The sequence below is a fragment of the Cryptomeria japonica genome, chromosome 5 (genome assembly GCF_030272615.1).
Source record: "Cryptomeria japonica chromosome 5, Sugi_1.0, whole genome shotgun sequence".
Classification (NCBI taxonomy): domain Eukaryota; kingdom Viridiplantae; phylum Streptophyta; class Pinopsida; order Cupressales; family Cupressaceae; genus Cryptomeria; species Cryptomeria japonica.
Window position 1 is genome coordinate 550,205,933 of NC_081409.1, and position 22,601 is coordinate 550,228,533.

Below are 22,601 nucleotides of genomic sequence, written 5' to 3' on the forward strand. Positions count from 1 at the left end.
GGTACTTCATGATACACTTGCTTGCACAAAATGGATTTTCATTTCTACAGACCTGTTTTACATAACACTGCTAGCTCCAATAGACAATTTGGAAAATAGTAGTCTTTCTTGTCATTTCATCTCCCTAGAATACAAAATGACTCTCTATATATATGACTCAAAAGATATGAATGAAAGGACACACCCTTTCATTAATACAAACTAAAACTAACAAAATCCTAACTATCCCTCTTAACTGCTATAACTAAAACACATTACAACATCTTTCAATCCAGCTGCTAACCACATTTCTGGATATTCCAAAGATATCCTTCATCTTTATATGTGCAGGCATTGAAGATAATGTCTCTAACCACTATCTCTGCTGTAACAAATCTTTCAACATGTACCCCTGTTTCATTCATATCCAATGCATCCGCACGGGCAATGCTAAGGGTTGAACTGAGTAGAGATCTGCATTCGGTAATCCACTAGTGTTTATCCTTCATAACCCTGTATCATCTACCACGCTAGGAAATCGATGATTAACAATCCCTTTACATTCCTCATATTCAATATTCAAATCTACTATGAATCCTTGATGAGTGTCAATTAGTTTTTTGACCTTATTGATCCTTTTGTCACCCAGTGTCTAATCCTCTAGTAGCATGTTTAACCTATCAAGGATCCTCTCGTGTGACACTGTGTTATCCATGTTTCTCTGGTAGATAGTCCAAAATTCCTCTAGTATCTTCTGCAGATTTTCAAATCGTTTCAACAATAAGACACATGATGTGTTTGTCATTATGCTCTGCATTCTTTCCTTCAATTTTTTGTTTTCCTTGTGCAATTCTTTGCACTTCTTTTTTAGTTTGGATTCATCTGCTATCTGGGGTACAGGTTAGCCCCTACTTCTCAAAAGTTCCTCATACAATGCTTTATACTTTTCTACTTCTTTCACAAACATCTTCATTTGTTCTTTGTTTAGTTTTGAAATATCAACTCCCATTTTACAAAGATGTTAGGAACCACAAGTTTACCCAATCCAGTTATCCATGGGTTTGAGATTGGGGTTGGTTTACTCCTCCTTGAATAATGGTACAAGAACAACTCATGACCTCTAATCCTGGTCTAGACATCACCAATCTCCTTGAAATCATCTTCTAATTGGTCACAGATGGGCAGGTTAGCCTTAGATATCCGAGATTTGGCTCCTGGTGAGCTCATTTGATCAATCATGTCTTGATTTAATTTTTGCCTTTGTGCACCCTCTCCACCTTTAGATTTCTTTGAGGCTCTCTCTAAAACCTCAATGACCTTTCTTTTTCTTTTTGAACTAGAGCCCTCCATATCAGAATACCTCAAGCTTAACTAAAATTCAAAATTTTGTAGCTTAATTTCGCTCCAAACTCTCTATCTGCTTCAATTTGCTATGCCAATTCCTTATACTAGCTTCTATATATAGATTTAATGCTTCAGGGGCATTTACTCAATTGAAATGATGTTGTAATTCACCTCATGTAAGCACAGACCTATCCATTGCTTGTATTTAATAATGGCGGGTGGATTCGTTAAGATCAAATTTTGAAATGGCTAGTTGTCATAACTCCTCTCGATAATTCAATCACTTGGTGCCACCCATCCTTTTCATCGGCATAGGTCCTACCGATCACTCCATCGAGTATTGATGTAGCTCATTTATTATAGTTTCGATGGTTATAACTTGCCCAAAGGCTCCGCCTTCTATCTAAGATTTGTCTTTACCTTTATATCTCATCAACATAGGTCATCCCGATGTACCCTCCTTCTATTCCTCTGTGGCATTCTTCCGATTGGGTATCGACATAACTCCAAAGATGCATTTCCGATGGTTTAAGATATCCTGATGAGTCCTCCTTAGTGGTCCACATCTAGTTTGCTACATCAAGTCACCTTATCGGGCATCAGGACAACTGACTTTATGTTTCTCTGATGACCCAACGCCATCAGCTTCACACTTATGTGTCCTTTTATTCCTCCAGTCTATCGACATATACTTCCCCAATGAGATCTCCTCATTCATGCCTATCTTGGTGTTTTCATTGGGTATTGACATAGCAAAAAATGTCCCCTTCCGATGAGGCAATGATACCCCAATGACTTGGTCTTAGATCGGCATAACTCATCTCGATCAAGTCTCCTTCTCCGTGCCCGGCTTGTTCTTCTCATTGGGTATCGACGTAACCTAAAGAACTTTTCACCGATGGTTTAAGTTATCTCGATGACTTAGTATTTTCCACCTTTTGGTATTGCCTCATCGGAGTAAGTCATGTCGATGACACCACCTTTGCTGCCTAGCCCATCGGGTATTGGGGTAGTATGAAATGACATTTTTCGATGACTCGATGACATTGCCAACCTCTACTTCGCATTTTCTTTCATCGATGTAAGTTATACTGATAACCTTATCGGCTATTGGCACAACATTTTCTCATACCCCCGATAGTGAAATTTACGTCGATGAAACCCTCCTTTTGCACCTTCTTTTGGTTCTCCTTCGGAATGGTCGGTCTATGTTACGCCGATAGGTTCTTTCATTGTTTCGGCTAGTCGGTCTTGTCGGGGTGACTTAGGCCGATAGCTCAAATTTGATAATTGTGTTGAATAAGGTCCTCTTCATATATTATTTACACTTGCAACCCTCCATGCAAACTTCATACGTACTAATAGATGGCAGAGTCTATCACATAGGCCCAAGCAATGTCTTTATAAGGATCCAATATTGTCATGATGAAACTTCCTCATGTAGTCCCTATTTAATGCCAACCCTTAGCATGCCCCAACGATACTTGTTCAATTTTGAAAACAGGTCAAAGTAGGATCCTTTTGATATTGCAACATACTTCTTGCATATTCAATCCAGCTGAGAAATGCTCTTATGATGAAAATGTACATATAGAAACATCAAATAAATAGCACAAAATATTTTGCAAAAGTATGTGCTAACATGTGGGAACCAAGAATCGGTCGCCTCTCATGACTGACTCTAAGGATAAGGGCTTGATGGGAGAGGATACGGCCATGAAAGAAGCTCACAGCTCTGATGTTAGGGAGGTGGGACTTGAAATGAATCTTGAGACTACTGGTGACAAGACCCAAGAAGAGCATCACCTGGATATTGACCTCTATATCAATAACGACATGGATAGCTTCAAAAAGGTGCATTCAGGGAAAATGGTGGATTATCAGAGTAGATCCAGAAGGGATACAATGTCCAAGTAAGCGACGTATGGTACACGATCCGAGTACATTAACCACACGAAGATAGAACAAAGTTGCTTGTAGGAAGGTTAGGGAATAGCAGAGTGGCCAAAGCATAGACGGTAAGTGCAGTTTGCAAATTCAGATGTGCCAAAATCAGCTGTAAGAGTGAAATATAAAACCTTGCACAAGATGATCATTGTATTGAAGATCCTAATCAAGAAACCTAGACAATCGCATCACATCGATAAAAATGGAAAAATATCTATAACATCAAGCAACATTGAGGGCTCATAAGGATGAATGAGGGTTCTCATTCATGTCGATTCAAATTTCAGACCAGATGACACAATAACAAAGTGGATGCCAAGCTCTTCAAATAGCTTCAAATCACAAATTTCCTCCATACATTGAATGGGACAGTGTTTCTAGGATTTTAGAAACTAAAATAAAATTAATCTAGCAAAACACGACCATCAAAAAATTATATAATTTCAGCTTACTAAATTGAATGAACCTTTCGAAGGCATTTTCTCTCTGCAGATTTCAACAGGGTTTATGCCACAAGTACAATATTAAATTATAAAAAAACTTATTTGAAATATTGTCTTAGCACAGTAAAATGTATATGAACTATTTTAGAACTATAAAGGATTTATTTATAGTATTGTATTGTCACAATCAAAAGTATATGAATTTTTTTTATTAGAAAGGGTTTATTAGAAGTCAATTTCCAGAACCCCTTCGAGCACCCAACTATTTTCTCTATCATTTATCCCATCAAAGCATAAAAGATAGAGGAGTTTCATCAAATGTTGTGACTGGAACTGTCTAGTTTGACAAATCAAGTAAAGTGTTTCATAGAAAACGATATACACAGGTTTCTTGCACTGTCTAATTAAATGCCTCAATATCATATCCATGGATCACTATAACTATTTGGTTGTTGCACTTAAGTTTTATTTGATTGGCAGTAATCTAAAATAATATACGGGTCGCTTGGGCTGTCTAATAAAATGCCTTAATACCATATCCATGGATGATTATAACCATTTGTCTGTTATATTGGATTTTTATTTGATTGGCAGTAATCTATGAAATAAAAATTATCAATCCAGTGAAGAATCTCTCACCAACAAATATATAAATCCCCTAAAATTTTAAACCTTGGGAAAAGTACAATGAAACAATAACCCCTGACAAGAATAAATCTAAGAAAAACTCACCCAAATCAAACAAACAATCAAAAGATGAATTAATATTGCCAATGTGCCCATCAAAAATGGCTAAATAATCAAAACTCAATAACCACCAATAGCACCAAATCCATTAAGAAAATCCAATAAAAATCATTTAAGAAATATTGTGAATCACCTGATCAGTCCAACAAGATGCAAGATATACAGATTTGAAAATACACAGTATAGTAAAATATATTTTAATTAAAACAAGATATGATTCCCAAAGGATTGGTAGAAGTAAAACAAAAGCATACGATGAATGGATAAAATCTTGTACATAATGGACAATCCTTCTGGTAGGAATGTAGGCCTCTCTGAAGAGCACGCAATAAAGATCTTGAAATAGTTATTAGTGTGGTCCACAAAAGTTTCTATCAAAACTGGTAACTTAAATTGATACTCAAAGAAACTATTTTATGGAAATAGAAATTAATATATTTCAAATATCTTATTGCTTTCAGGAACAAAACAGGGCGACGTATCTTTAGCCTATTTTGTTATTTCAGATGCGGGAGTGGATGATTCAGAATTATATATTATTTTAGAAGCATAATTGGAAAGGAGTAGACTTGGGTTTAGTAACGATGATGAAAATATTTTTGATTTAGGTTCTGAAATCTACCCTGCTGCTCTCCACACAGTAACATCCAAAACTATTGCTAAGACAGGTAATGTAAATGATGGTGGTGTTGAAGACTCTCCAATATTAGAATTATCATACTCTAGAAGCATCAAATATTTAGAATTATTGTTTAAAATGGTATTACAAAAGATACGCAGGAGAGATATATGCAATTAAAAGGCATTGAACACATACTAATTGCATGTATATTAAAAAAATAAATGCTTATATATTCCATGACATGTTTTCAAACACCATATAATGTCAATGAACTAAAAAATTCCCCAGAATAACTGGGTAATTTATGGAACAAGATCAAATGAGATGGAAATCAGTAATTGTCGCTTCTATCACTCTTCACTAATAAATTTATGCGTATGCCCGTTCTGTCTGTCGCATGATTGCCTCCTCTTCTTCCTCACTAAAATCGTTCTCTATCTTAAGCATTTGGCGCATTTCTTCAACACTTTTGTGTTCCAGAAAATCTGCAGATGCCTTACATAACAAATCAAATAGATCTCTAATTTCAAGAAAATTCGCAGCCAAAAGAATGTGGCAGAATGTCGCCTGATTTTTATCTGCAGAAAGAGCTCTTTCAACGAATTGTGTATCCCATATCTTCACATCCTCTTCTGATATAGTGTTGGATTTTGCATGAGCATGGAATTTACAGTGGTCTAATACCATCTCCAGCACTTTTCTGCTTTTGATATTACCATAAAGAATAGGAAATCTCAGAGGCTCCATTCCTGTGTCTGTGTATGTGTCTATAAAATTCTTTAGGACCACTGATTCCATTGCAACCATATTCTCCACTTCCTAATCTTCATATTTTATTTTTATTTATAGTAAATAAAGGTATTTATCATGCATTTGGGAATAAGATTTGGAAGAATTATAATGCCTCATTTAAAAAAGTTTAAAGCATGTATTCGCGATACTTTTTTTAGTAGGTGGCCTTGAAGAGAAAGATTATCGGACTTTGAAATAAATTCCTACTATATTGAAATGTCATTTTGGATATTATTTGTAGCCATTGAAGAAAAGAATTAATATCTACCAAGTCCTTCCAAATATCTTTGAAAGTGGTTACTTCAATCTTAATTTGATTTCTATAATGAGTATGCCAAGACACATTCTTGATAATCATTTGAGTATGTAGTGTAATTTTGGGGTGAACTCACAAAGTTGGTTCCCACGTTTTGGTACGTCCTGATTTTTGCTGAAATCATACATTTTTTAGAAAATATAATGATTTAAGCTTTAAGAGGTCCCATTTTCAGTAATTAATTGAAGAGAGTTAAATCAAACACTCTTAGATCAAAATTTCTTGGATAGAACCTCTCTACTTCTAAATCATACTTGCAATGGAGTCTTCTTTGCATCTATCAAATGCTGATAAAAAAACAATTTTACATTAGCTTTTGGGGGGTCAAATTAATTCATTTAAAAGTTTTTTTTTTAAAAGTATTTTGTTCTTATTATAAGCTTTTCAAATAGTATAAATTTTAATATATTTAATTTCATTAATATATTTTTATTTTATTTCTTATGAATGTAGGTTTTTCACCGAACATGAACCTCTTTGTTCAATGCATTGGGAAAAATAGTAAACTAATTCAAAAAAATTCTGAAAAATATCTATACACTAGGTATTGATGTTTTCTTTCTAACAAAAAAAAGAAAATTAAATTTTGATATATATAGAACAAGTTATGTGTTCAAACGTACACCTATATCTAAATTATAATTAGTCGAACTTCAAAACTTAATAAATTGAAAAATATTCAACATATCACCATCAAACCAACTGCATGCCCTGGGTATTGATGTTACAAACCAAAATTCAAAAGAATTAAGTTTTTATCATTTATAGAAAAACAATTATGTGTTTCAAGATACTCATCACTCTTACAAAATATTGTTTGCTGTAAAAAATTACTTTTTGAGGGGAGATGGAAAAATCAATAAAATTTTATTCAAACAAATTTGAAAAAAATATATTTAAAATCTAAAAACAAGATCTTAAAAATCACTAGTTTATATCATCTTCAACTTCTTAATAGTTTAAAAGTTATAGGTGTCAGAAAGTGAAGATTTTTTTCAAAATATTCATATAAGTGTCAAAATTGGTCAAAAAGTGGGAACCAGTATTGTGAGTTCACCCATCGTAAATTATCACAAGTCCAATTTACACCTCATGTTTGTGCTACCACTTTAGTGTGTCTAGCCCTCATCCCCTCTATAGGTTCGTCCAAGATCAATTATCCAAATTTGATGTCATGTACACACATTGTGAGTCGCACTGTGCGATGCCCACCCCCTTGGGTGCTTGTTTTGGACATCTTTGCAAAAGGACCAAGGAGTGGAACACACTGGCCTATACCAGGACACCTCAAAGCTCCCTATTTCCTCTCAAATGGGGCTCAATTTGAAATGGGTAGGTACTATATCTCCTTACTATAATTTGATCCCCATGGCTACACATGACTATTGGAGGTCGGCCTAATTGGTAAATTACCGAGGGAACCCTATATAAAGATATCATATCAATTCATTTTAGGGGTAAGAAGAAATCTAGGAATCCATCCCAAATATTTGTGCATCTATGAAGCATTCATTATCAAGCATCTTCAAAGATTCAAGGCTAGATATTCATCATTCAAGCATTGTGGAGCAAATTTACATCAATGTTCATGCAAGAATGTGTGTGTGATTATGGTTTTTTATGTTCATGTGTTTGTCATGCTATTACATACAACATTTGTGATTACATTCAAAGAGCATTGCATCATCATAAACAATTGCAAATATGAAGTATATCTCCCTACAAATTATTTTAATATTTGCATTATTTAATTTATGGTTAATCCCAAAACTAGGGTTTGACCTAAGGAAAACCCCTATTCCTAACATCTTTCCCTTTCTTTCTATGGGTAGGAAATAGGTGTGGAGTTGTACTCAGGAAATCTGGAATAGTCAACAATGATGAATAAGTCATCTTTTGACGATAGAAAATTTGGAGGATCAAGGTGGATTTGTGCTAACTGGTCCTTTAAAATCAGATCGAACTGGAGAGGTTAGGTTTTAAACATCTCATTTTTCTCAAATCCAAGTTGGTGACACTATGGGACATTTGTAGTTTAGTGTTTTTCTCAGTTTACTTCAACAATCCCTCATCTTACCCTAATCTCACAATCAATCAAATTCAACTTAGAAAGTGGATTAATCAACCACATCCCCAATTGGATCCAATCAGAATCTCAATCTCGTTCCTCACAAGGATTGAGCCTAGATCTAGTGAGTTCAATCCTCTTTCAATGTATGTAGGTTAATTAGGTTAGTTAGTGGTTTTATTATCTTAAACCCAAATTCCTAATTTCTCCACATTACATTTTGGTGAACCCAACTCCTTGCATGCTTATTTCAAATTTATGGTCTCGGATCCAATTTTTGGGAATTTGAAAAATGATTTCCTCTCTCATAGATCATAATTACATAAATTTAGTGGTTAATCTCATAAAAACCCTAATTTATTTTGCTAATTTGGTCTTGTGGGTTGTATTATTTTTTACTTATATTTTTAGATCTAGTTTTAAGAACTCCTAATGGAAATTAATAAATCTAATTTGTTTACTATTTCACATATGGTTACATTTATTTTTAGTTACCTTTATCATAATCATGTGTTGGATAATGGCTTCTTTCATTTTACAATGCTTTCTTTCATCCACAATACTTTTGCATATTTTATTTTTAGGGTTTGTAAAATGTTTGGGTGAGTTCACAATAATGGTTCCCACTTTCACCCATGAAGGAAAAACACAATGGTAGGAAAAAAATTCAGAGGGGTTCCGAGCGAAGTGGGGGTGTTCGAACGAACTACCCTTTGGGGTTGGCTCGAACCCCCCACTTCACTCAAACACCCTCTTTCGAGTGAACTGCCTTTAATGCTTGTTTATGTCATTTTTTAATTATATTGGGGGGGTTCACTCGAAGCCCCCTTTGTTCGAATCCCTTTTTCTACACTTCTTTGAAACTTTCTACAAATTTTTGCAATTTTTGGCCTTCAAACCTCTGGTTGAAGGCTCAGATGGAACAATCTTGACAACCTAAAATGTATTATGGTAGTCCTCGAAGCAAGATTTCCAATGACTATAATTTTATTACATATTGAGTTTATTATGAACTTGTCTTTTTATTTTACCAAATATAGGTTTTTCACTGAACATGAACTTCTATGTTCAATGCATTGGGAAAAATAGTAAACTAATTAAAAAAAAATCTGAAAAAAATCTACTCCCTAGGTATTTATGTCTTCTTTCTAACAAAAAAATAAAATTGAATTTTGATATATATAGAACAAGTTATGTGTTCAAACGTACACCTATGTCTAAAATATAATTAGTCAGAATTCAAAACTTAATAAAATGAAAAATATTCAACATATCACTATCAAATCAACTAAAAGCTCTCGATATTGATATTACAAACCAAAATTTGAAAGAATTGAGTTTTTATCATTTATAGGAAAAAAATAGTTATGCATTTTGGGAGGCACATCACTCTTAAAAAATGTAGTTTGTTGTAAACAACTAATTTTTGAGGGAGATGGAAAATTAAAAAAAAAAATCTTCAAAATTTGTTTAAAAATAAATAAATAGAATCTATAGAGAAAATTCTACAAATAACTAATTTACATCATCTTCAAATTCTTAATAGTTTAAAAGTTATAGTTGTCGGAAGTTGAAGATTATTTTAAAAATGTTCATCTCAGTGTCAAAAGTGGCAAAAAAGTGGGAACCATTATTGTAAGTTCACTCGTTTCGTAATTGCAAATCATATCTCACAGATTTAATCCATGTTATATGTTCTTTAATGGTGAAATTTTTAAGAACATGCATTACATGTGTAGATCACATAAACAATTTTGTAGAAATTGATAACCCTCAAGATGACATCAACACAGATAATACTCATACCTCTCCTAAGATATCTAGTGTGAATGAGAAAAAAGTCAATACTCCTATGAATGATCTACCCAATATAGAGAAACATTGAAGAGCAACATGACACCATCCTTTTTTCATAGGCATACTCTAGTACAAGGGGGGCAAGATCCAAATGTTGGTTTACCAATCCCTTTAGATCCTCCTTATTCTCCTAGAGCTTATCTTAGTCATAAAAAAATTGTAGGTAAGATGATGTTATGCATTTTATTCATGAACTCTCTCCTCATATAACATAAATAAAAGACTTATCCTTAGATGATAAAGATCTTCCCTCCCAATCTATCAAAGAGAACATGAATAATGATAATAGAAAGGAAAATCCTCCTACAAAGGATATTCCTTCTTTATATAATTCTCCCTTTGGTCCTTCTCTTGTACAATCAAAAAGCTCTTATAGTTGTGGTTATAACATAATATCAAAACAAGGTTATAGATGACAAGGACTTGGAAAATATGAACAAGGAATCAAAGTTCCTATAGACCCTCCTTCCCAAGCTAGTATTGAAGGTCTAGGACATCCTCACATCCACTAATGGATGATCTTCTTAAAATTCAAAACTTTAAGGAGTATCTTGCAAGAAAAAGAAATTATCATCCATCTAAAGGTGCGTCTTCCTCAAACAATTATTTTTACTCCTAACATCAAACTCATGACCATAATGCCAATGACTATCCTGATTTTAAAAATAGAATAAAATAACTCATTGATAATGGGACCACCAAAATTACAAAAGACAATCCTTCTCCTTCTAGTGATCCTTGTCCTACATCTCAAGAGACAAGACCTACACCTATTCATTGCCAAGAGAAATTAGCTACTAGAATCTTTTGGATATTCAAGTATGATAAGAATGTTGTCTTTCCTTTCATTAGACTTAATCATAACTATAAGCATAACGAAGGTGATGGACATTTTCTTTTTCATTGCACAATAATTCTCATTCTCTTGAAAAATTTAAAGCCTTTAAAATATTTGTTCAAGACTAATATGATAGAGCTCACATAGCTCTTACAAATTACCTTGCACTTTTTATTGGTGAAGAGGTAGTACCTTAGTACTCTATTCACCCTACCATGTTGCTCCTCACCCTATGACACAAGTAGTTAACTTCATTGGGGGATATTTGTCATGAGTTGTGTTGCTATTTTAATAACTAACATATTAGGGAAGAAACATATTTCTTCTTTTTTTCTCTCACTTCGGAGCGCAAGGATAACATACACATTCAATTCTCTCTTTCTTTTTGAATATTACCTCTTCTTTAGAGTTGTATTTTGCATAACACGATATCGTTTCTTGTATAGAATTAGCGTTGATGTGAGTACATGTGTGTTCCTTGGGTAGGACCTATTATTTTCTTGGAATGGTATGTATCTTATGAATAAATCTCTCCTTAGAGGTTGTGTAAATCCTTCTCATTGTCCCTACACTTGTGGTGATTGATCTTTCCTACCCTTTCTAAGGATCCACTTTTCCTTGGTTAAGTGTTGTTTTCTTATGATACATATCACTCTTTGTATAAAGTTATTTTTTGCTCAAGGATTCTCTCTTATGCAAGAGGCATGTACCCATGCCTACAATCTCTTTTACACTTGAAAATGAATATATATTATGAGAAAACCCCTCACCTTGGGTCAAAAGTGTGTCATCCTTTATCAAGAGTTGCTTTTACTTAGAAATAAGGTTATGATATATATTATTAGTCTCCTTCCTATCTTTTGGCTGATGATGTTTTCTTTGTTCAAGAAACTCCTCTTGGACGTAGATGTCTCTTGAGAAAAGATCTCTTCTCCTCCAAGGATTCCCTTTACACTTGTTGAAATATATCTTTTTTTCAACTATCTTGTCCTTGCTTGTAAGAGTAATGCTTCTTTACCTTGTATTTATGAACATTTTTTTCCTCGAAGGATATCTCCTTGGTTTTAAAGGTGTGTATCCTTGTTTCTAGCTTCCTTATGACATCAACATAGGGATATGTTTGTTAGATAGTTCAAATAACCAGAAGAAAACAGAGAGGGGGAGGGGATGAATAAGTTGTCATAGATTACTAGAACCATTAGCAATTTAAATTTTAATATCAGAATAGAAATTAAACCAATTAAGCATAAACAATAATCACAGAATAAATACCATCTACATGACACCAAGATTTATACGTGGAAAACCCAGTAAAGAGAAAAACCATGGTGGGAAGCCTACGCACAGTCAGATAATACTTTTGCAGTAAGTATGCGAATTACAATTGAGGGGTCTGCACTTGCAGGAAGGCCACTAGCCTAGAATGAACTTCTCATCACAAAAGGAGCATCACTGACTACATAGAAATCCATACTACAATTTAGAGAAGTGTTGAACTGCAAAAGATAGCATCTCCTATGCCTGAGTATAGTTCTAGTTTAAGCTCAATACCAGAGGACTAAATCCTCTTACATAAACCCAATTCGATCTCCAATTATCAACCAACTCCTCTTCTTGAATGATATTACATTATTCACGCATTACATTCCTTGACCATGACCTCTAACAATAGCCATGATGATCTACAATGAGATCTTACATCTATATATACAAACCCTCGACCATAAACAATTAGGTCAGCCACTAGAGAATAAACCAATTGTATAATTACAAGCCATGTTAGCCTTAGACCAAAAAAATAATATCCAACACATAAGACATCTCAGAAATACATAAATAGGTCCTATCCACACGTTACATTAAAGTCGGTCCATAACCTAGATCAACTGGGACCCAGTATAGGTCCATACGCTACAACAATGATCTCCATCTGCCAAGTCTCGAACATGATTACCAGCAACATCCTAAAACTCCACTAGAAGCTACACCAACACCACTTATGCAATTTATCAAATATCCCCACCAAAAGCTTTGTCGGTGAAACCCTCACCAAAACCAGAAACCAAGTGTCTAGGCAAGCAGGATAGCATCCAATCACCAGACCGAAACCAATTGTTTAAATATGAGCATGAGTATCATGAAAAAGCCAATTCCATCACCAAACTATACGGAGCCTACCGAATCATGTCAGATCCAAGTTAGCTAGAAACCACTCAAGCTACCGAGACCAGAAGGGTGTCGATAAAGCATCCAAACAGCTAGTGTTGGCATCAATGATAAAACATCAATGCAACAAATAATGAATTCCACAAAATGGCCAACAATCTCCCCCTTTGGCATTGATGTTGACACAAGATGTGAAAAACATCTAAGTACCAAGAAATGCCAAATAAGTCTCCCCCAATGGAAGACACCCAACAATCTCTCACATACTACTCTGAATATCAATATCTCTCTGTGTGAATAATATCTTTGTAAAGCTCTAAATTTCTTTTCCTTTTTCACAACAATATCACTCCCCCTTTCTTTTTATTTTTCACTTTCTTTCTTTTTCTTTTTCTTTTTCACATCAATATCACTCCCCCTTTGACATCAATGCTAGAAATCTGACAAAAATATCAAAGCAAAAAAAAACATAAACCACTGAATCTCAAAGCTAACTACTCCCGCTGAGCAATAGCATCTCACATCAGCGTCAAAATTAATAGTATCTTTGATAGTGCATGCCGGACTGATGCCAAACCATATCAATCAAGTCTCTATCGGAGTGACAGAAACTCCCAATCTGTCTCTTAGGTACTCAAATAATTCCTTGGGAAAAGGTTTAGTGAAAATATCTACAATCTTTTGTTTAGTGTTCACATAAACCAATGTAACTTCATTTGTTTCCACCCTTTCCTTCAAAAAGTTATACTTGATAGATATGTGCTTTGTTTTAGAATGAAATACCAGATTCTTTGATATATCAATAGCAGTAGAGTTATCACAGTGAATAACTATTGGTGCATCACAATCCATTTTTATATCCTTCAACATTTGCTTCATCCATAAAACTTATGTACAGTTATTAGTAGTAACAACATACTCAACTTCACTAGTAGATAAAGAAGTACATGACTGTTTCTTGCTGATCCATGAAACTAACTTGTTTCCAAGAAAGAAAGCTCCACTAGAAGTACTTTTCTGGTCATCAACATCTCCAACCCAATCAACATTTGTATATGCACATAAAGTAAAGTTATCATCCTTGGGGTGCCACAAACCTTATTCTGATGTACCTTGCAAGTATCTAAAAATCCTTTTCACCGCCATCTCATGATTTTCTCTTGGATCACTCTGAAATCTTGAAACAATATAAACAAAATTCATAATGTTAGGCCTAGTCTGAGTCAAAGAAAGAATACCTACAATCTATATTTGTATCTTGTAGGATTTATAGGTGTAAATACATCTTTTCTTGTCAGTTTCTCACTTGTAACCATAGGAGTACTTATCGGTTTAGAATCTCGCATACCAAATTTCTTCAACAATTCCTTAGCATATTTAGTTTGACAGATGAAAATACTTTGGCAGTCTGAGTAATCTGCAAACCTAAGAAAATTTCATCTCACCAATCATAGACATCTCAAATTATTTCTCCATATTCTTAGAAAATTCTATGCATAACTTCTCTTCACCTCCACAAATAATGTCATCAACAAATAATTGAATAATTAGTATATCATCATCAGTGATCTTATAATATAAATTACTATCAGCACTGCCCTTAGTAAAACCAAGCTTCAAAAGATATTTATCCAACCTTGGATACCAAGCTCTAGGTGCTTGTTTCAATCCATATGAAGCTTTCCTTAACCTGCAAACCATATATGTATCATTTGATAGTGAAAAACCATCAGGTTTCTCAATATAAACTTCCTCATCAAGATCACCATTCAAAAATGCACATTTAACATCCATTTGATAAACCTTGTAGTTTTTATAAGAAGCACAGGCAAGAAATAATCTTACAACTTCAATCCTAGCTACAGGTGCAAAATTCTCTCCATAATCAATTCCTTCCTTCTGAGAATATCCTTTACAAACTAATCTAGCCTTATTCCTTATAACTTTACCATCCTTATTCAATTTATTCCTAAATACCCATTTAGTTCCAATAACATTTTTATTTTTTAGGCTGGGGAACCAAGGTCCATGTGTTATTTTTCTCAAACTGATCTAATTCTTCTTCCATAGCTTTCAATTAATATTCATCTTTACATGCCTCAATTACTAATACCAGTTCAACTTGTGAAATTAAACATACCTCATTAGTTGTTAGTCTTGTTCTTGTCATCACTCCATTACTCTTATCCCCAATGAACTAATCTTCTGAATGATTCAATCTCACATACCTAGGAGTCTTCTGACTTTTTGTTCCTCTTCCCCGTTCTTTAGTTACTGTAGAGTTCTCTGATACTGTCGGGGTAACTAGTTCAACTCTTTGTTCTAGTAAAGGTGCTACCGGTTCAGATATAATCATTTCCACTGTCAGTTCCTTCTCATAAACTCTGATTTGACTTTTGTTCAACTCATCTACTTTTACATTAGCACTCTCCATAATTTTCTACAATCTCTCGTTATAACATCTGTATGCTTTTATTTCATTAGACTAACCAAGAAATATGCCTTCATCACATCTAGGATCAAATTTCCCAATGATATCATCTCTCCTAATATAACATTTACTACCAAAAAATTTGAAATACTTAATTGTAAGTGTATTGCCAAACCATAATTCATAAGGTGTCTTATCGGTTTCTCCTTTGATATGTACTCTATTGAATGTATAAACCATTGTGCTTACTACTTCTCTCCAGTATATATGAGGTAGACTAGCTTCCATCATCATTGTTCTAGTAGCATCCAAGACAGTTTTGTACTTCCTTTCCACAACTCCATTCTGTTGAGGTGTTCGAGGAGTAGAAAATTGTCTTGTTATACCCTGTGTGTCACAAAAGTTATTAAACTCACTGGATGTGAATTCTCCACCATGATCTGATCTCTAACATTAAAGCTTCAATCCTGTCTCAGTTTCCAATTTAGCCTTAAAGATCTTAAACTTCTCAAATGCTTCAGATTTTTCTTTTAGAAAAGTAACTCACATCATTCTAGAATAATCATCAATGATTAGCATGAAATATCTATCACCTTGAAAACTTTTAACTCTAGCAGGGCCACACAAATCAGTATGAATAAGATCAATAACATCATCTAATTTATCTTGTATACTCCTAAAAGAGGTTCTGACCTATTTACCCATTTGACATTCTCTACATACCAGATTATAGGGCTTCATAATCTTATGTATATCCCTAACTGCCTTAGTTGAACTGATCTTCACAATGCAATCTAAATTCACATGACACGGCGTTTTATGCCATAACCAACTCTCATCAATCTGTTTAATCAAACATGTCTTCTCACTGGAGTTTAAATGAAATAGATTACCTTTTGTCTATGTACCGGTTGCTATCTCCAAACCAGATCTGTTAATGATTTTGCATTTTGAATCCTTGAATTGTAATTGAAATCCCTTATCTACCAATTGTCCTACACTCAAAAGATTATGCCTTAAACCTTCAACATAATAAACATTGTTAGTATTATTCTTACCATCCTGTTAGCACATATTTTTGTAAAAATATTTTGTACTATCTATTGATGTTTTATATTTATATTTTCATCATAAGAGCACTAACTACTGGATTGCATATGTAGGAGATATGTTGTTGTGTCAGAGAAATCCAACTATAGCCTAAATTTACATGAACAAGTATCACCTGGGCATGTTAAGGGGTGGCATTAAGTATGGTGACATTGTGATAACCTTCATCATGACAATCTTTGCATAGCAAGAGCACATTTTAGGGTTCATGATAGAAGTAGGGTCATGAGTACATTCAAAGATGTTTTCAGTGCCTTAGAAGTCCACTAGCATGGTTGTGGATAGTCACATTTGTGAAAGAAATCCTTCTCTTCATAAAATATAAAATTATGTTTATAGGTGTAAGTCACCCCGATAACATTGCCTAATTGAAAAAGGTGTGTGTTGATCAACAAAACTCACACCGATGAGTCTGATGGTGTTTTCTTAGGGTCCGATCGACAGAAATAAGTTTGGCAAGTTAGTAATCATCGGGAAGAGTTACACCGATAGCATAACAAGAATGCGAAGTCATCAGCATAGCGTTCATCATTGGAAGCATGAGGGAAAAGCTACCTCAACACCCGATGAGGTTATTGGCAGAACTTATGCCGATGTCAGATGGAGCGGAATACTTGTTGGTGATGTCATCGGGTCATCAAAAAGTGTCATGTTACGCTACCCCCGATACCCAATGGACTAGGTGGCGAAGGCGGTGTTATCAACCTGACCTACTCTGATGAGGCATTACCAAAAGGAGGAGAATACTAAGTAATCGAAGTAACTTAAACCATCAGGGAGAGGTGTTCCAGGTTATTCCGATACCCAGTAAGGAAGACAAGTTGGACATGGAGAAGGAGACTTGATCAGGATAAGTTACACCGATCGAAGTCAAAGTCATTAGGATATCATTGTCACATTGAGAGGAGACATTTTTGTTACACCGATACTCGATGAGAAAGAAGAGATGGGTGCGAACAAGGAGATCTCATCGGAGAAACATAAAATGAGTTGTTCTTATATCCAATAAGGTGACCCAATGTAACAAATGAGATGTGGACTACAAAGGCAAACTCATCAGAATAACTTCTAACCATCAGAGGAACATATTTGGAGTTATGCCAATACCCGACAGGAAGAATGCCATGGAGGAATAGAAGGAGGGTAAATCAGAATGACCTACGTTGATGTGACATAAAGGTGAAAGTAAAGCATAGCTAGAAGGTGGAACCATCGAGGAGGTTGTAACCATTAGAATGAGGGAAAATGAGCTACGCCAATGCTCGATGGAGTGATCAGAGATACCTATGCCAATCAAAAAGATGGTTGGTGCCAACTGATTGAATCATCGGGAGGAGTTATGCTGACTAGCCATTGCAAAATTTGATTTTAACGAATCTACCTGCCATTATTAAATACAAGAAACGGATAGGTCTGTGCTTGCATGAGGCAAATCATAGCACCATTTCAATTGATTAAATGCTCCTGATGTATTAAATCTATATATGGAGGTTTGTATAAGGAATTTACATAACAGATTGAAGCAAACAGAGAGATTGAAGCAAAATTAGACTGCAAAAAATTGAATTTCAAAAAGATTGAAAGATTCAAATATGGAGGGTTCTAGTTCCAAAGGCAAGAGGAAGGTCACTAAGGTTTCTGAGAGTGCCTCAAAGAAGTCTAAAGGTAGAGAAAGTGCACAAAAGAAGAAGTTAAATGAAGAGATGATTGACCAAATGAGCTCACCAGGAGCTAAGTCCCGAAAGTCTAAGGCTAATTTGCCGATCCATGACCATCTAGAAGATGATTTCAAGGAGATTGGTGATGTTTGGACCAGGGTTAGAGGCCACAAATTGCTCTTTTATCATTAATCATGAAGGAGTAAGCTGACCCCAATGTCAAACCCATGGACGACTAGATTGGGTAAGCTAGTGGTCCCTAATGTCTTTATAAATATTCAATTACATTGAGAACTCTGGCTAGGGCTTACAATTCCACCAAAAGATGTATCCAATTACCAAATGGTGATGCATTCATCTGTCTTTTAGTAGCTACCATTCATGGGTTTTTCGGTCTTTGTTTTGAATCTGATGTGCCTCTATCTTTTGAGAAGCTAGAAGAAGAATATACAAAGATGGATACTGTATACAATGGGTGGAACTTGGCCATACATAAGGTTGAGAAAGGGAAGTTGACAAATGAGGACGGGCCCCCGTTTGACATAACCATTTTCAAACAGTATTTGCAATATACATACATGGCATGTGGTCAAGTGGGAGGATTTGGGGTTCCAGATGTGGCTCGAGTAGGACTTTTAGTACTTGCTATAGATACATGGATGCATGAACCAAGGCAATTTGATTATGCTGCCTATGTTGTGGAAAAAATGCATTCAGGTTTCCTAAATCTTCAGAATAACCCTGATTAGTCTTTTAAGTTTTATTTGTTATTGATGCATATTATCTTGTTTTATGGACAACCCAAAGGGTTGTGACCTGGAGAGTTGAAATTAAGTATTCATGGTAAAGATGGGCATGAGTAGCTAGTACAATTGTGGGTATCACTATGGGATTCTCAGTTCATGAGATCCCATTATGTCAAATTTGAAGAGTTTTTTGTTCAACCATTATATAGAGCTTTTGGGGTTTCTTATGATGGATCATTTTTAGAAGAAATTAAAAGATTTCTTAGACCCCGTGAGCATGGAGATACAAGGGTGAATCATAATTGGGGAGATTGGTATGTATGCCAAGACTTCTCATATGTTAGGGTTTTTGGATTCAAAGGTGCTCCTTACGTCATGCCACAGCCTGCGCCAGACCGAATTGCTTACCTAGAGATTGTGAGACAAATGAGTGTCTCTAATGCTTATCATTTTGGGGGTGCCCACAAGAAAGTCTTCTTACCTGGAACTCTATATTTTGGCAATTTCACCATCGTATCCACAAAGCCTTATGAATTTATTGAAAAAAGGTTAATAGAAGATTCTAACTTGTATGAGCAAACAAGTAGGAAAAATTATGACCCAGAGGGCTATATACACTAGAGCAGAAAAAAGAAGAATCTTGGTGATTACTTTCATGAGCATATTGAAGCCTTGGATATCTTCAGAAACAAGGAGTCTAAAGAATCCATGCAAATTTTTCAGGATTTAAATCATAAATTGGAAGAAAAAAGACAGAGACTACAAGAGATGGAGGAACAAGAAGAATTTGAAAGTGAATCGGGTGAAAATGAGGCTATCTCAAGGTTTAAAATGTCTGATAAGGAAGAGGAACCTGAAGCACAAGACCAAATTGTTGCAAGGATGAATGTTGATTTAGATGTTAGGCTAGAAGAGCATAGATCTTGTGTGTCAGATGATGAATTTATTAGGTTAAAGGAGTTTAAGTGCTTCTTGTATCATTTTAAAGGAAAGAGGTTAAGAGAAGCAATACCATATGTGACACTAGAGAATGAGGCATAAATTCTTAAAAAGCTGAAGGCAGAGATTAATTCAGAGCTACAAGGCATGACCCCTCAAAGGGGAAGGCGGCTTCTTGTAGAGGCAAGAATCATTATTTTTCCAAGCTGGGATCTTAGTGCATCCTTTATTTTTGATAGCCTATTGCATTCAAATAAGAAGGATTTCAAGTTCGATATTCAGGGAGTGAGTGATATTTTTATTGGATCAAGATATGATCCAGATGATGAGGCCATACTTGTATGGGCCCTTTATCCTCCGAATAAGAGGCCAAAGGTTATAGATGTGGACAAGGCCTTCAGACACATGATGAAGTTAAAGGTTGGTGAAGTGGATCCCATAGCCATAGCGGATATGGGAATTGATATTTCCAAATTAAATAAGGCATAGATGAAGATGTTGGCAAGAGAAACAGGGAAATACAAGTCACTATATGAAGAGCTCTAGAGAAGTAGTGGTTGGCCTGTACCTTAAATAAAAGATTAATCAAAATTGAAGAAGAAGTGCGAGGAATTGCATAAAGAAAACAAGAAGTTGAAAGAGAAAATGCAAAACACAAGGGCAGGCATGGCATGTGTCCTACTATCAAAGAGATTTGAAAAGTTAAATGGATTTACAATTTACCAGAAGAATATGGATAACAATTTGTCACATAAAAGAATCTCTGACAGATTACATATGCTCCTGTAGGATAAGATGGCTAGTCAGACAGACAGTGCAATTATTGAAAAAATCCAGAGACTGATGAAAAGGCATGAGAAGTTTGATGCAGCCTTGAAGGTTGAATATGATGATTGTCAGGAGATTGTGTAGCATGGTATTCCAAAAGGGATAGATGAAACAGGGCAGATTAAGGACAATAATGTGTGGATTACAGAATGTCAATCATTACTTAATGCTTCCCTAGGTATTGCACGAGCTGACACCTTGGACATGGCAGAGACAGTGGACTAGTTGGAAAGATTTGTGACTATAGAGATGGTAGAGCAGGATATCATTTTCAACTCTAGCACTTACAAGGATGAGGCCTACCTGTGGCATATTCAGAAATGTGGCTTGGTCCTGGAAGGATAAAGTTAATTTATGTTGATTGTAATATGTTTGGTAATATTGTTAGTTTTTCTAGCAGTTAGGGAGTTATTAGTTAGGTTTTGTCAGTTTTAGTTTGTATTAATGAAATGGTGTGTCATTTCATTTGTGTCTTTTGAGTCTCATATGTATAGGGAATCATTTTGTATACAAAGAAAAAGGGGGGGGGGCATAATTGAAAAAATTCCTATCATTCAGATTGTTTGTTGGGACTAGTAGTGCTATGTAAACCAGGTTTGTAGAAATGAAAATTCATTTTATGCAAGCAAGAATATCATGAAGTACCTGTGAGACTGTAGCTTTTGTATACCTTTTTATTCCAAAATTAATATGTAAGATTTGTTGTCTTTATCTTCAGATCATTTTATGCTACATGGTGTTGATGAATCAAGTTATTTGGATAAATCTAATTAAGATTTGATGTAGTGTGCCATCACATTCTATTGTGTAAGAAACAAAATTGTTTTTGTTATTCTTGCAACACATAATGAAACCATTGCACTGAAAGTCTTGCATATTTGTAAGTTTTTCGAACTGTCTCCAAAGTTGATTACAAATATTCGTCCACTAAGTAACATATAAATTTTTAGATAAGGCACTGGTCTATTGTTAGTTTTCTGTGAGTAAATCTGGTGTGCATAAGGTCCTCATCAGGGAAACATACTTCTTATTTCTATCAATATCGTTCTTTAATAATTACTTAAGGTTACAATAGCATTCTTTTATAAGCATTCATTCACTATTAATTACATTCAAGGTTTTTTAGATTAAAGAAAGTTAAAAGCACATAATAAAGCATAGTTGCAAGAAAAATGTTTCCATCCTTGCAAACAACTAATTTGACAAGATTAAGTTCACTATAAAGAAGTCTCTTTGTGCTTTGGAGATTAAGGTATACTCGACTAGGTCTTGTGGAGCGTAAAGTGCAAAGGAATTTGGTCTTTGACCATTCCTGTTCATTGGCCAAGGCTGATTGAGAAATCAGTATGAGATTTGGCAAAGCTCTAAGATTTCCAATGTGTGGTTTTGGGAACCAACACATCCAATGATATAGTTATTTTTCCTTTGCTCATACATGCCTTGTCATCTCCAAATCTAACTATACCACCATCAAATTCTTGCAAAGACAGAAACTTCCCTTTATCTCCAATCATGTGATGTGGACAACCATTGTCAATTACCCATTCATCCTTGTCTTCAATTTTAGTAACAAGTGCCTTCTTTTAAGGTACATTATCTTTCAGTATCATATCATCTTCCTTGATAGCCAGGAACACCTATTCCTTCCCATTGTCAGATCCACTAGCAGATTCTTCTATTGGTTCATCATCAGAATTAGTAATGCCTTTCTCATCCGCTATGTAGCATGATTTGTCTTTGTTTTTCTTGTATTTATACTTGTTCTGATAT

The 22,601-nt window shown here is 34.8% G+C and overlaps 1 protein-coding gene across 1 annotated transcript; it reads right to left on the reverse strand.

The window, feature by feature from the left end:
• Positions 1-5,451: 5,451 nt before the first annotated feature.
• On the reverse strand, positions 5,452-5,889 carry LOC131063715 (SKP1-like protein 11). Its single transcript, XM_057997614.2, has one exon. The coding sequence runs from the start codon at positions 5,887-5,889 to the stop codon at positions 5,452-5,454; it is 438 nt and encodes a 145-aa protein (XP_057853597.2).
• Positions 5,890-22,601: the final 16,712 nt, after the last annotated feature.

Excerpts from the sequence above, each read along its gene's own strand:
- LOC131063715 (XM_057997614.2), bottom strand. The coding sequence starts at position 5,889 with ATGGTTGCAATGGAATCAGTGGTCCTAAAGAATTTTATAGACACATAC.